The sequence below is a fragment of the Mytilus galloprovincialis genome, chromosome 4 (genome assembly GCF_965363235.1).
Source record: "Mytilus galloprovincialis chromosome 4, xbMytGall1.hap1.1, whole genome shotgun sequence".
Taxonomy (NCBI): Eukaryota; Metazoa; Mollusca; class Bivalvia; order Mytilida; family Mytilidae; genus Mytilus; species Mytilus galloprovincialis.
The window spans coordinates 49369422-49384733 of record NC_134841.1 but is presented as its reverse complement, the minus strand read 5'-3'; the positions used below and the strand labels follow the sequence as shown (position 1 = coordinate 49384733).

Sequence of the window (15312 nt, the reverse complement as noted above, 5' to 3'; positions counted from 1 at the left end):
CAGATGTATTGAAATATCTTAAACAGGAGACAGAATGAATGAAACATAATAACCAGAAAAAGTACAAGACAATCTTCCTACTGACTTGTTTACTATGAATTGTACAGACATTGCAGGTAAAATATTTACAATACTGTGGATTCATTTATTTTCATGGGTACCAATGTTCGTGGTTTGAGGAACACTTGCATATTCATGGATATTTAATTTCGTGGTTTTGGCAAAGTCTGCATACATTCCTAACAAAAACTTCTAATTCGTTAAACATTTCACGAAATCCACGAAAATTTATGAATCCAACGAATATTTATGAATCCACCGAATATTTATGAATCCACCGAATATTTATGAATCCACAGTAGTTTTTTTTCTTACAAATCATCACAAGCAGCAAAAGTGATAAAAGCAAAGCAAAAAGCAGAGACAAGTAAACATTTATTCACAGTAAAATTTCTCTAACATGTCAAAATAAAAAACTGAGAGATTTCATTCAAATAATATCTAAAATATAAACATATAATTCATATACATGTATCACAGTCTGAATAACATAGACATAATCTTGAATAAGTAAAAATTTCAGACATGATTTTTTTTAACAGTAAACAGAAGCACTATTTTGAAGATTTGCAAAACTCAACTGCAATATGCATTTGAATTTTTCTATAAAACCTAGTTGACTACCAGTGTAAGAAAAGAAGAAATAATAAAAATTAACAGTATCCGTTTTTTTCTACAAATCTCAAGATTACAAACAAGATGAATTTTGGTTAGCATTGTTGGCAATCCTTTAATAAATTATCTAACAAACCTGTTTCTTGTAAACAATTTCTTGTTAAGCTATCATTAAAATTCCTGTATAAAATATTCTACTGTGCGCAGAACATTCATCATCTCTTTGAAGCAAACAGGATTTCAAAGTAATGTTACTCATCACACATACATGTGTGAAAATCATGAGTTCTGTATAATATATTTGACAATAATCAATTCTGAATATTTTTATTCAAATGCAATAAAAAATAAAGGGCTGCGCTTTAGCGCATGATACGCCCGTTGCTCTTTTAACGTGTCTTTTATGCTTTAAATGAATTTATATGATCAACTAGAAATATATATACAAATCAAAAGGGATGTTACATTAATATATTCACCAAAGTTTCATAAAATCCCCCTTTTTTAGGTATAAAAATTCATTACTTAAGAAAACGTAAAATCTAAAATTTATAAAAATGAAAAGGGAGCTCATGTCAATAGATATAAACAATTTATCAAAGTTGCATAAAATTTTGTGAAAGTGTTAGTTATTGTCCCAAAATTCGAAAATCCCCCCTTTTTTAAGCATAAAAATTCATAACACGGAAATGTAAAATCTGAAATTTATAAAAATTGAAAGGGAGCTTACATCAATAGATATAAACAATTCACCAAAGTTTTATGGACATTGGTGAAAGCCTTTTTGAGTTATTGTCCGAAGTGTTGAAAATCCCCCTTTTTTTATGAATAAAGCCCCATAAATCCAAAACTTAAAATCTGAAATTTATAAAAATTAAAAGGGAGCTTACATCAATAGATATAAACAATTCACCAAAGTTTCATGGACATTGGTGAAAGCCTTTTTGAGTTATTGTCCGAAGTGTGGAAAATCCCCCTTTTTTATGAATAAAGCCCCATAAATCCAAAACTTAAAATCTGAAATTTATAAAAATTGAAAGGGAGCTTACATCAATAGATATAAACAATTCACCAAAGTTTCATGGACATTGGTGAAAGCCTTTTTGAGTTATTGTCCGAAGTGTGGAAAATCCCCCTTTTTTTATGAATAAAGCCCCATAAATCCAAAACTTAAAATCTGAAATTTATAAAAATTGAAAGGGAGCTTACATCAATAGATATAAACAATTCACCAAAGTTTCATGGACATTGGTGAAAGCCTTTTTGAGTTATTGTCCGAAGTGTTGAAAATCCCCCCTTTTTTATGAATAAAGCCCCATAAATCCAAAACTTAAAATCTGAAATTAAAAAAAAACGAAAGGGAGCTTACGTCAATAGATATAAACAATTCACCAAAGTTTCATGGAAATTGGTGAAAGTGTTTTTGAGTTATTGTCCGAAGTGTGGACGACGGACGGACAGACGGACGGACGGACGGACGGACGGACAACGGTATACCATAATACGCCCCGTCTAAAAGACGACGGGCGTATAAAAAATATCCACTAAAATGCTTTGGAAGGGTTGGTCATCAATTGATCAGACAGTATGCCATGTAACATGTCCACCTTATAATTTAGCTTCTGTAACAACACTATGTATACTTTTGGCAACATAGTCTATATTTGACGTAGTGAGAGCGCACATGTTGATTCTGCCACCTTCTTTCAGTAAATAGATATGGTATTTGTTTATCATCACCTCCACTTGTTTTGCTGTAATAAACAAATTACAATTACAATTTTACAATTTTACAATTACAATTTTACAATTTTACAATTACAATTACAATTACAATTACACATTTAGTTTTGAGCATATTCAAATTATCTTATCCAAATATTGACAGCAATGCAAAAACAATAGATTATAGATAATACTGTAAAAGCAGAAATTTTCGTGGAGGATTTAATTTCGTTTATTTCGTGGAAAGAATATATCCACGAAATTAAAACCCCCACGAAAATTTAACTTCCATATAAAACCACTTCCAGTTTAAGGAAACCACGAAATTAAATCCCCATGAAATCTTACAGAGAGACAAAACCACGAAATTTTAACCCTACGAAAATTAATGTTTCTACAGTATATAGAATAAAACCTGATCGTTAAATTATGTGAATTTTTTTATTTTAATGTAACAGTGTTCACAAACAATTCACACCAGATCCAATTATGGTTTCAATGCGATTTCAAATCTCAAAAACCTATTCAGCAGTTTGTTTAGTAAAAAATGATTCTGGATTTTCCAGAATTTTAGATAGGATCTTTAACATTTCTTTATGCTTTTAAGGGTTGTTGGTTGAACTGTTTAGATTTATTTTTTTGAAATTTCAGACGTAAAAAAAATGTGGTATAACTGTAAATACTTTCCACACTTTCCAAATGCAATTCAATGTTAAGGTGAGTCATATAGTAAACATTAAGTTAATCAGTGTGCATCACAAGTAATGGTAATTTTGTTACTTACGTGACAAACCAGTAAAGCTGAACATTCCAATCTGTTGAATGATGTGATCCCAATTACCTGGAGTACCTAATGCTTTCAACTTAGCATGTAGCATTTGTCTCATCTGTTTTATTCTGCTAGCCATCTCCTTTATATGTTCCTTCCTACAAATATTTTATTTATCTTAGTATTATAAGCATAAAATACACTACATGACAAAATAAACCAATGTCGAATTAAACACATTAGTCTAGAAAGGAGTGAGTAATACTGTAGATGTTTTTACACATATCATTTGATACAAATGTGACAGAATTGGTACTTTTAACCCATTAATAAAGACTTTTGATTTTTGATCCAAATACTTTGCAAGCAACATTTTTTGAAAAAAAAAATAATGTATTTTCAACTGTTGAATAATTATGCAACATACAATGCTATGTTTTTTGGTCTCTAGTGGAGAGTTTTCTCATTGGCAATCATACCACATCTTCTTATTTTTATGTGTGCAATATTTTCTGAATTAACAATTTTCTGCATCATAAACACAAGAGCCTTCCCAGTTATTGTCTTTAGAAAGTTGCAAAATATGAGACAAAGGGATGTTAATTATGTGGTAGCATATAAAACTTTTTGTATTTGGCTTCATATTTTACGTACAATAGAAGACCTGTATGCCTTTATTTATGACCCTTTTGGTCAGATGAGCTAAACCGTTATACCCATCAAAAATTAAAAATTTTACACTCTTGTATAGATTTTGTGTGTATTGCTGTCCTTTATTATGCACTCTAATTAGGACTATGCTAAATATGTGAGAAAAAGGAGCAATTTATTCTTACATAATATAAAGCGTTTTACCTCGCAGCAAGATTGTTAATCCAATGTATGAAGAATACAAGAAGCAGATAAGTGACACTTTTGAAAATGTGTACAATGGAAAAGCTAACCGAAACCAGAATGTGTCCATGGTACACAGATGCCCCACTCGCACTATCATTTTCAATGTTCAGTGGACCGTGAAATTAGGGTCAAAACTTTAATTTGTAATTTAAATTAGAAAAATCATTTCATAGGGAAAATGTGTACTAAGTTCCAAGTTGATGTGACTTCAACTTCATCAAAAATTACCTTGACCAAAAACTTTAACCTGAACTTCACACTTTCATTTTCTATGTTCAGTGGACTGTGAAATTGGGGTAAAAACTTTAATTTGGCATTATAATTAGAAAAATCATATCATAGGTAACATGTGAACTAAGTTTCAAGTTGATTGGACTTCAACTTCATCAGAAACTACCTTAACCAAAAACTTTAACCCGAAGCGAGAACAGACTGACTAACGAACAAACAGACAGAGGCACAGACCAGAAAACATAATGCCCCACCTACGATAACTGGGGCATAAAAATTTGGAACTTCATATCAAAATCCTACAACTTTAGTTGCAAAGAAAAGTGGAAGGATAATCTCTTACACATGCACATTTTTGAAAAAAAAATAGATGGAAAATGTGTCACACCATTAAGATTACCAGAACAACAAAATGTGGTAATAAATACCAAGAGGCTCCAATTTGCTTTGAAATGTGAAAGAATGTGTTACTGAATGACAGGCAGCTTATCAATCAGTGTATTTGAAGCTGGGGAATAAATCATACCATAGAATTAGTCCCTGGTATTTTAATATTAACAATCAACTGTAAGCTAAGAAGTGTCTGTACCTACCATTCAGCACAATTAGCAGGGTTGTTGAGAACAGTAGTAACAATTCTAGCTCCATGATTGGGTGGATTAGACCATGTGACACGAATAATAAGCTCCATCTGAGATCTTATCTTTGCCTTTAACTCTGAATTAGCACACACCACCACTAAGTTTCCAGTTCGTTCATCTAAAATTACAAACCAAAAGATTAATGATACAGAAAATTGTTTGCTTCTGCCATGTTGTTTCAAAGGGATGAACGTAGTGTTTACAAATGCTACTTCATGCTCAAAAACTTTTGTATTATTATTTAGATTGTCAGTTGACTGATTATTTCCAGATTTTCACCTTGAAAAGCAGATCTGTTTTAATTTTAGAATAACTTCCTAAATAAATGGGGAATGTGGCCATGAGACACATGATGCCCCTGCTTGCATAAAACATTATAAAGGGACATAACTCCAGAACAGTAAAAGCCAAGTTACCCAAATTTGACTTGTACTAGATCTGAGTAGTAATAAACATTGTGCACAAGTTTCACATCATTTGGTTGAGGCAAATTAAATTTAAAAAAAATGAAAAATTCAGTAATTTCTACATTTGAAAAGGGTATAACTCTAGAATGGTTAAAGTGATGCCACTCAAAATTCAAACTTAATCTGTGTTTTGTGGTAATAAGCATTGTGTAATGTGGCTAATTTATGTCCCTTTTCATCATATAGCTCCTCAATTTGACAAATATTTATACATTCTTGTCTTTCAGCATTTAAGTGAAGATAAATCCAGGAAAGTTCTTCAGGAGTACCAAATTAGTATAGATTATCGGGTTTTCTACAAAGCTAAAAAGTTTCACATTGTGTTGAGCGGCTGATATTTTACGATATCTATACGAAGAAAACCTGATTATCCTTTTATCGTTCTATTACTGGTCGTTTCTTTCTCCCTAAGACAGTTTTACGCTTGACAAAAGCAAGCTTGATGACGTCTCCTCTCGTATTGTGACGTCGCTGATAACTTCTCCTCTCACATTGTGACGTCGCTGATAACTTCTCCTCTCACATTGTGACGTCGCTGATAATGCCTGGTCTGGTTTTGAAGTCTTGATACGAGAATTACGGAGAAACACAGCAGGGTGATATAGGCGGAGGGAAGGATGATAAGTAAGAGCTAATCAATTTCGTAGCAATTTAACTATTTCCCTCACTTTTGCCAGTACCAATCAATCATCAATCAGTTTTTGATGAGATCATTGATCCGAATATTAGGTCAATATGACATTCAGAAAAAACATCTTTGTAAACTTACTGTATAGTCCAAAATTCTTGGAGAAAGATTGTGCAGCCATAAACTCTATATTATTTCTATCTAGGTATCTTGGAAGATGAGCATCAGCATCAAGGTCACCTGTAGCAAAACCTTGGTAGGCAATGTCTACCAATATAAATATGTTTTTAGCCTGAAATAAAACAAGATCACATGATTTAAAGATAAATATTAAATGAAAACAAGTTTATTACTGCAAAAAAAAATTCCTTGATTTTCGGCCCAGATAGAATAGATATAAGAAGATGTGGTGTGAGTGCCAATGAGAAACTCTCCATCCAAATAACAATTTTAAAAAAGTAAACCATTATAGGTCAATATACAGCCTTCAACATGGAGCCTTGGCTCACACTGAACAACAAGCTATAAAGGGCCCCAAAATTACTAGTGTAAAACCATTCAAACAAGAAAAACCAACGGTCTAATGTACATAAAATAAAAAAAAACGATTCCTGACTTAGGACAGGTGCAAACATTTGCAGCGGGATTAAACGTTTTAATGGCACTGAACCAGACCTGCATAATATTTTACAAAATTGTTCCTAAATCAGTTGTCATCAGTTTCTATTATCTGTACACTCGGGTTCTCTGACCTTAACTGTTCAACTATATAGATAATAAATGGTCATCATTCATGTCTTCAGACTCATCTGCATTCAATGTTGTCTCTAACTAGGCGTTTAGTTTTCTCGTTTGAATTATTTTACATTGTCACTTTGGGGCCTTTTATAGCTGACTATGCAGTATGGCTTTTGCTCATTGTTGAAGGCTATACAGTGACCTACAGTTGTTAATTTCTGTGTCATTTGGTCTCTTGTGAAGAGTTGTCTAATTGTCAATCATACCACATTTTCTGTTTTATATCTAAAGGGAACCCCAAATTAAGAAAAATTTAGCACTGCCACTATGTACATCTTTGAGCTTGAGAATGTCACAGGCAGTAACTTAAATGTATCCCAAATTTCAAATTATGATTGTTTTTTGAATAACTTTAAATTGCCTCTGAATCTGTAATTAATAGTTCCTGAATTAAAGCGAAAGTTCTAATTTTTTCCTTTTGAGGGCTATCAAAATTTTATAATTTTGTCAATTTTATATTTCTTGTTAGAAATTTCTATTTAAACGATGTATTCATGTACATTTACAAGTTAGTAAGTTCATAAAAAACAACTCCTCATTAAAAAAAACTTTGAATATTCTTGTGGATCTTTTGCAGAACATGGTAGTTACCTGGCAGGTTTTGATTATCTCTACCCACTGGTCTTTGGTTGGATCCACTCCGGTAGGATTATGTGCAACACCATGTAGTATTACTACAGATTTCTCTGGTGCATTCTACAAAAGAAATTTGCTGATTTGTATTTATTAACTCTCAAAGTATATTGTTTAATTTTGGATGTAACACGTCTTCTGATTGGCTGACGTTATTTTGTTATGAGCCCATAGACATAATTTAGTCATGTGACTGTGACATCATCAACGTTTTTTCATGGTTTTCTACGGTTTAAAATGGAATTTAGAATTGAATTATAAGAAATGACTGTAATATTTTTTCTGTCTATTCGAAATAACATAAAAAATGTGGTGCACACTGATTAAATATGTTTAACTTTGGAATTCAGTAGAAGCTTTCTCTTTACATTCTGAATATTATTCCCTTCAAAATTATAATGTACATATTTTGAAATTTCATGATACTATGACATGCTTGATACATTTGAAAAAAAAACAAAGTTCACTGTGATCAGCTTCACTACTTTGTTGTGCCAACACATAGGTTGTAACTCCCTAAGTAAAAGTTGACCTGATATATGATTTAACAGCAATGATTGTCCTTTCCTAGATATTTCAGTTTTACTTCAAAAACTCTACACAAAAAATTATGACAAAAGGAAATATTTTTCTTTCCCTATTATTATTATTTTTTTTTTGATAATGATGTTCCTTTGGCACCGTTGTGACTGTAGTGACATATTGGATTTCAAAGAGGGTAATCTATGTATTACTTATAAATTATTAAGTCAGGGATATTGTTACCACAGCATATCAAAGAACCCCAAGTTTCATTTAATTTTTAATCAAACAACTGTACAGTTGCTTGGTTGCTTGAATTTTGCTTACATCAATTTTAATTTGTTGTCTCGTTGGCAATCATACCACATCTCCTTTTTTTATATTGGCTTTTACTGTTTAGGCTGTTTTGTGCTCTTCCAATAATATCCAAAACATCAACAACACATGCAACAGTCAAGGAAAAATGTACAAAAAGGTAGGATGAAAATGAACTCCAGTTTTTTTAAATGTCTTACATTCAAGTCTTCTAGCATGCCTTGGAAATCCAGGGATTTTGTTTCAGGATGCCAATATCTGTACTCTCTAACATCAGAAAATCCACTTCTTTTAAATATTGTTTTATGATTACCTAAAACATAATTTTGTAATCATTCTTTTTATTTTATCTAAATACAAAAAATGAATCAGTTTATATGTCAGATTTGTTTGTAAAGTAGATAATATTAAAATGAATTCAGTTAGGGAAATACCTCTAATATGGTTCACGAACTGACTCATTCTAAATTGAACATTGATGGTTAGATGTAAAGGTATACTGTGGATTCATTTATTTTTGTGGGTTGAGGAAATCTTGCACTTCATGGATATTTTATTTCGTGGTTTTCAAAAATCTGCATATCATCATACAGCAAATTTGTAATTCTTTGAACATTAAATTTGTAGTTGTCCTGTATCTAGGAAATCCATGAAAAGTTGTATCCAACGGATAATAATGAATTCACATACAGTACATATTAAAAATATTGCCCTTGTCATTCTCAAGTGTGAAAATCAGTTTTAATTTGTATATAAAGGATGTAAAGAATAATCAGAAACGTCTCAAATCTCTATCTGATATTAATGACTCGGGACAATCCAGTTATACACCACAATCACTCCCATGTAATATATACAGATTCACATTTATAATACTTCATTGTGTTCAATACTTCCATCTTATTGGTTAAGATGGCAACAACTCAGTCATAATTAAGAAATCCTTCCCTAGTAAATGCATGTATACCCAAATTTAATATACACCAAGTCAATTACCTATTAATTCATCTCGTTTAATACCCCTTATTGCTAATCCCGGCTGACCCGGCCGCTTGAACTTTTGACGCATACAACAATCTTTTATTCATTGTGGCGTCAGCTATTTTGTTTTATGACATCATAATTTTACGGGAACCTGTGTGATATCCAGTAATGGCAGACAAATAACGATAAGGTGAATACATACCCCATGTTGGTTTGGATACATAAACACAATCATAATTCATCAATCTTTTCAAGAAATCAGCAGCAAGTCGTATAGCTCCTGTTCCACCACATGCCTGAAAACTCTCAACCTGTAAAACAAATATCAAGATATTAAGGGTGATAATGATTTCTACTGAAAGAATGGAAGCTAGTCTGAAGTCAGTGTTTTCATTTCCAATTTATAAAATCTTTAGTTTAAACATATTTTATTGTACAAAACAAATGGGTTAGACACAAATTTTTCAACTTAGTTCCGTCTTCTCAATAAGATCTTTACACAATATTGTACACTGAATAGATTAAATAGTATGCTGAGTACTTCACAATTGTACAGTAATAATTCATCAAATTAAATCTGTTGCAAATTTATTTTCAAGTTTTATAAAATTGAGAATGGAAACAGAGAATGTTTAAAAGGGACAACAACCAGACCAAAGAGCAGAAAACAGCCAAAGGCCACCTATAAGTCTTCAGCACACATGACACAGTGAGAAAATCCCATAACTAGAGACGTGCTTCAGCTGACCCCTAAACAAAAAGGAGTATTTGTTCAGCAAAAATAGAAGTCACACAAGTTATGCACGCTGAAATTTTTTAAATATTTTTTTTCCTTCTTGCTCAGTTTTCAAATTTGACATTTTAAGTTTCACTTTTATAGGTTTTAAATTTGTATAGTGCAAACCTGATTTATAACTAACAGAAACGGTTTTATTATGAATTCACGTTTTAAAGAACTGAAGATTGTAATCCATGTGTCTTGCATGTCATCGCAGGTGAGACAAACCATGCAAGGTCAATAATGATTGTCTTATTTTTTCCTTCAAATATCATACTAACCCTACTACTCTGGATTGCTGGTGATTCAGATCCTAGAAGTAGTTTTTGACAGGCTGTTCTGTAGTCTGGTAGTCCAGATATAGGTAAATATTCATGATTTAAACCAGCATCCCCTGCCATCATAGCCTCCACTGTTTTGACTACAGGTAAAACCCATGGTTTGCCTTCATCTGTCCTGTAGGCTAGAAAAACAATGTATGCATTTCCATAAACCTTTATATAAATGTTAACCAGTCCTAAAAATTAAGACGTCCTAAAAGGATATTTTTTTCAGAAAATTAAAAAAAAAAAATCTTTAAAAGTTATATGAATCTTCAAATTTAACAAAAAAAAGTTGAATATGCTTCTACATGTATATTATACTTCATGGCTAAGTTTTACTCTAAAAGCAGTGAACGTGTTAGAACACTTTTTAAAAAGAAAATCCTTTCATTATCAAAATCTTCAAAAATGTAAGTTTTTGTACTGATATTGAATCATTGACTTCCCAGACACTAGTTCACCCATACTTTCCTACATGCCATGTATGCAGTGACCTCAACTTCAAGACCTCTCGATAAAACCTTCGTCAACACACAGTGCAAGTGCTAGGAGAAAGCCATGATTAAAGAATGTGAAAATGCTCTTGAAGGTACATTTGTAAATAGAAATAACAGATTCTTAAAAGAACAAATTTAATACAACAATTCATTAAATAATTTTCATTTTGTTTAGGAATTGTTTAACAATAACAAATAACATAGGCGTATTTTGAAGGGGAAGAGGGCCCAGGCCCTCTCTTTTGTGGGAAAAATTTAGTTGATTATATAGGGAATCACTGAAGCATGACTGCTTTGGCAGTCAATGGGCCCCCACTTAGGCAGCAACCATTTGATTTTCTGGGGGGGGGGGGGGGGCTATGGTTTTTTTTGGAAAAAAAAGTTTGTTTCCATTTTTTTGAGAAAAAAATAATTTGTTTTTGATTCTGAGAAAAAAAAAAATGTTTGTTTCACCCTCAGCTGCCACTATATGTAATGCTAAAATTGAAATAAAAATTGTTTTCGACTTGTCGCGAAAAAAATAGATTGTTTTTCGCCGCAGGCGAAGAAAAAAAATTTGTCCAGAAAAAAAAACCATAGCCCCCCCGAAAATCAAATGGTTGCTGCCTTATGAAAATTCTGGATCTGCCACTGAAAAGGAACACATGGAAAATATAAAACAGATGCAGTCTGCACCAAAAAAAATCCAGCTTTTGCCCAATTTTGTGTGTGGCTAAACAAAGTTTTGCAAATACTTGCTAGATCTTGCTACATGTGCTAGTTGAAATAACTGTGGCTAACTGTGCAGACTGTAGAGATGTCATGGCTCTTTCAAATCACTTATCTGACACGTTTTCCATACATGTGCTTTGTTTTTATTGTTTATCAATATCACGATCAGGTTATCAAACTTGGGCAACAAACTAAAAAGTTTTTTTATAGCTTGAGATTTGAAACCGCTGAGTGAAAAATTTTATTAATTGAATACAGTAATAATAGATGCTTAATAAATATAAACAAGAATGTGTCCATACTTCATGGATGCCTCATTGGCACTATCATTTTCTTGTTCAGTGGACCATGAAATTAGGGTAAATTAAAAAAAAGATCTGACATACATGTACAATGTATAGGAAACATGTGTACTAAGAGGGTGGTAAAGGGGGCCCTGAACACGGAAACATGTGAAATAAAAATCACAAAAACATTGCATGGAAAATAAAAATCATAAAAAACAAAGCATGAGAAATAAAATTGTAAATATTAATGGATAAAAGTAAAATAATTTATTAATCAGCCGTTCTTGGAGATCATCTAGTCATTATATACAAATGTACATTGTAATGGACATGATGACCCTGCAGTCACCTTTTGGTGTCCGCTACTTGCCACTGATTTGAAAGAAAAATATTATTCATAATAATTAATTTGATAGCAATTCTAAATATTCTGGGAACACATAATTTAAAACAATCTCCAGACTAACTTTGAATTTAGTCCTGGTTTACTTGTTAATCAAATGAGGGACAATTAAAAGCACGAAAAATTAAGAGTACCGACATGAAACACAGAAAATAAATAAAGGAGAACACGAGGGAGGCACATCTAACCAAACACGAGAAAACAAGAAATAAAACGTCAAAACATGTGAAATAAAAAGGCTGAAAATGTTGCACGAAAATAACCCTTTACTACCTTCTACTAAACAAGACTAAGTTTCATGTTGATTGGATCTTAACCAAAAACGTATACCATCAAAATCTTTAACCTGGAGAAGGACAGGCAGATGGAAATCCCTCAGGCCAACCTTAAAAATATGTTTGTTTGCAGTTTTCCGACTGTACCTTCAGACTGAAGGGTCGGTAGGTAGGAAAAATATTTTATTTTATCAGCCAACATACAGTTTAAACAAGCAGTTATACACAAAACCAAGTTTCTTGTGAAGAAAAAAAAACATTTTAAAACAACAAACACTGGACATGCTGAAAACCAACATCAAATGAACAGGCATTTTCAGATAAAAAACTTTTTAACCAAAACTGAAACTTTAACATAGTGTCATTATCCAATTTATGACATAAAATATGGTATAATTATTAAATACTGGAACACTTATAAACAAGGAATGTCATTATGACTAGAACTGTTTTAAAGAAATATATTCAGACATGTATGCTTCTTGACTAGAATGTTTTCATGAGTACAGTATTTTCATCAGAAAAATGTAGATATTAAAGATTTATAAGACAATGTATTAAAGAGTGTATTTTTAATAAAAAAAAAAAAAAAACATTGAATCTTCCTCAATTGAAAAAAGTATTTAGACATTCGACTGTTTTCATATTTCTAACAATATTTAATTATATGTGATAAGGTTATATTTTTGCCAGGCTTTAATGAAAACCAAAGAAATCTATGAAAACCAAAGAAATCTAAAGTTTGGGGTGAAATCCATAGCACCCTATTAAAAGTAAATGGTCTGTACTGAAATGTTTTTAATGCATAAAAAAAATTGGCAGCATAGCTCCTAAGGACATGTTTTAATTGAATTCACACAGGCCACACAGTTAGGGTACATGTAATATTGTAAGAAAGAGAATAATTGCAATGAGTGGGGCAGCGCCCCTTATCCTAAAGGAGCATACTCATTGCAATCGAAGATAGATTTAATATAGAGAGAGTATATTTATTTTTCAAGCTAACCATTCATTTTCTCTACATCTTTGTGTAGTTAGTTAGGGTTGCTTCTTATTGATTTGGCATGATCTATATCCATTAACATTTCAAATGAGCCCTTCCTCCGTACAGACGTGTTTACAGATATCCATGAAGATTTAAGTCACGGAGGAGTGGTTTCATCTTTGTCGTCTTCACAATGATTTGTAGAAAATATGCCATACTTCAAGCTGCTGTCGTATTATTTAACCACTGAAATTGGTTCCATAAAGTCAGGCTCCACAGATTCTGTACCCGATTTGTTTGAGACAGAATGGTTATCGTGTCAGTTATGAATATCTGCTGCACCATCGTCAATGATATCATCACACATCATTACATGTGCCTGAATCTGTATAAACAGTTTACTAATAAACTTTTTTGTTTGTTATTTGTCTTAAAATTGACACGAGACGACAGCGTAAAGTACTCCTCCGTGACTTCATGGATACCTGTAAACAATTTCCATGTGCTTTATCATTAAATGGTCACATGAAAGCTTGATGGGAAGCTAAGAAAAACCAAACTTGAAATGCGTAATTGACCCAGACTTTAAATCATTTCCGGAAAGGATCCAAAGTTCCGGATCGCGTCAATAGAAGTATTAAAAAAAAAAAATTCAAATTTAAAGCAATAAAATTTTCACAGTCGGGAGGATTTTCAAGGGTCGGTCGGTAAACTGCAAACAAACAATATTTTAATTTAAGCCTCAATTATTTTTATTTTTTTTTTGGGGGGGGGGGGGGGTCTATTATCATACACCTTATCGCTAATCCCGGCTGACCTGGCCGCTTGAACTTTTCACGTCAACAACAATCAGTTTTCCATTGTAGTGTCAGATATTTTGATTTATGACGTCAAAATTTTACGGGAACCTGTGTAATATCCAGCAATGGCGGACAAATAGCGATAAGGTGTATGTTGCTACTTAGAAATGGAAAGTTCACAATTGGAAAGCTGAAATCATCTCTTTTGTCGTAAAGTTTTGTTTTCAACCAACCCTCATTGTCAATTTCTAGATGTAAGTCAAGATATGAAGCTGTCTTAACTGTATCTGTAGTATCCTTTATCTCCAATTCGATGCGTTCCACATAGTGACCAAATTTTGAAGTCATAATTAATTGTTTGTTCTACCACCAACCCACCCACCCCCTTCCCATTTTATTAGCAATTTGCATCCTGATTGATATGAATGGTTATGGAATTCCAAAAAAAATAATTCTTAAGGTTCACCTTACTTATCACGTAAGTGTTTTCTTTCGAGCTATAAATAGACAAAGTTTATACCAACCTCCAACTCCTAAATTAACTTTTTTGTCAAATGTGTCTTCATTGTAATCCCCTATCAGCTTGAAAACTTCGATTGCAGGTGCACCTTCAATATCGGCAAATACGGAGTCCATGGTTTGTTTTTGATTTAGGACAGTGTGTCCCAACAAATCTAAATCTGAGGTGATCTTCTTTCACTTTCAAGGTCGAGGTCACGTGGTTGTCAAGGTAGTACGGGTTGTCTTCCTTTTGATAAAAAAATCAAAGCTATGAGAAGCACTGTTGATAAATGATCATTCCCTTACTAAAAATACAACAACAAAAAACAAACGTCTAAGGGTATGGTAATTTTAAGGGCATACGATACAGTTTTTATCCCATATCTAATTTTTGCTAAAGGCTATTTTTTGACTGATTTAAAAATCAAATATGTAATCAAAAATATACCTTCAGGTGCTACTTTTTG

General features: G+C 32.3%; 1 protein-coding gene across 1 annotated transcript; it reads right to left on the bottom strand.

Moving 5' to 3' along the window:
* Positions 1–422: 422 nt before the first annotated feature.
* LOC143072340 (aspartate aminotransferase, cytoplasmic-like) lies at positions 423–15076 on the bottom strand. The gene is made up of 10 exons (XM_076247236.1): positions 14869–15076; positions 10345–10526; positions 9488–9596; positions 8502–8614; positions 7423–7527; positions 6175–6325; positions 4891–5056; positions 3185–3327; positions 2211–2429; positions 423–1023 (listed from the first exon to the last, which is right to left on the bottom strand). Exons 1-9 carry the CDS (start codon positions 14978–14980, stop codon positions 2284–2286), a joined length of 1227 nt encoding a protein of 408 aa, XP_076103351.1. The 5' UTR covers positions 14981–15076; the 3' UTR covers positions 423–1023; positions 2211–2283.
* Positions 15077–15312: the final 236 nt, after the last annotated feature.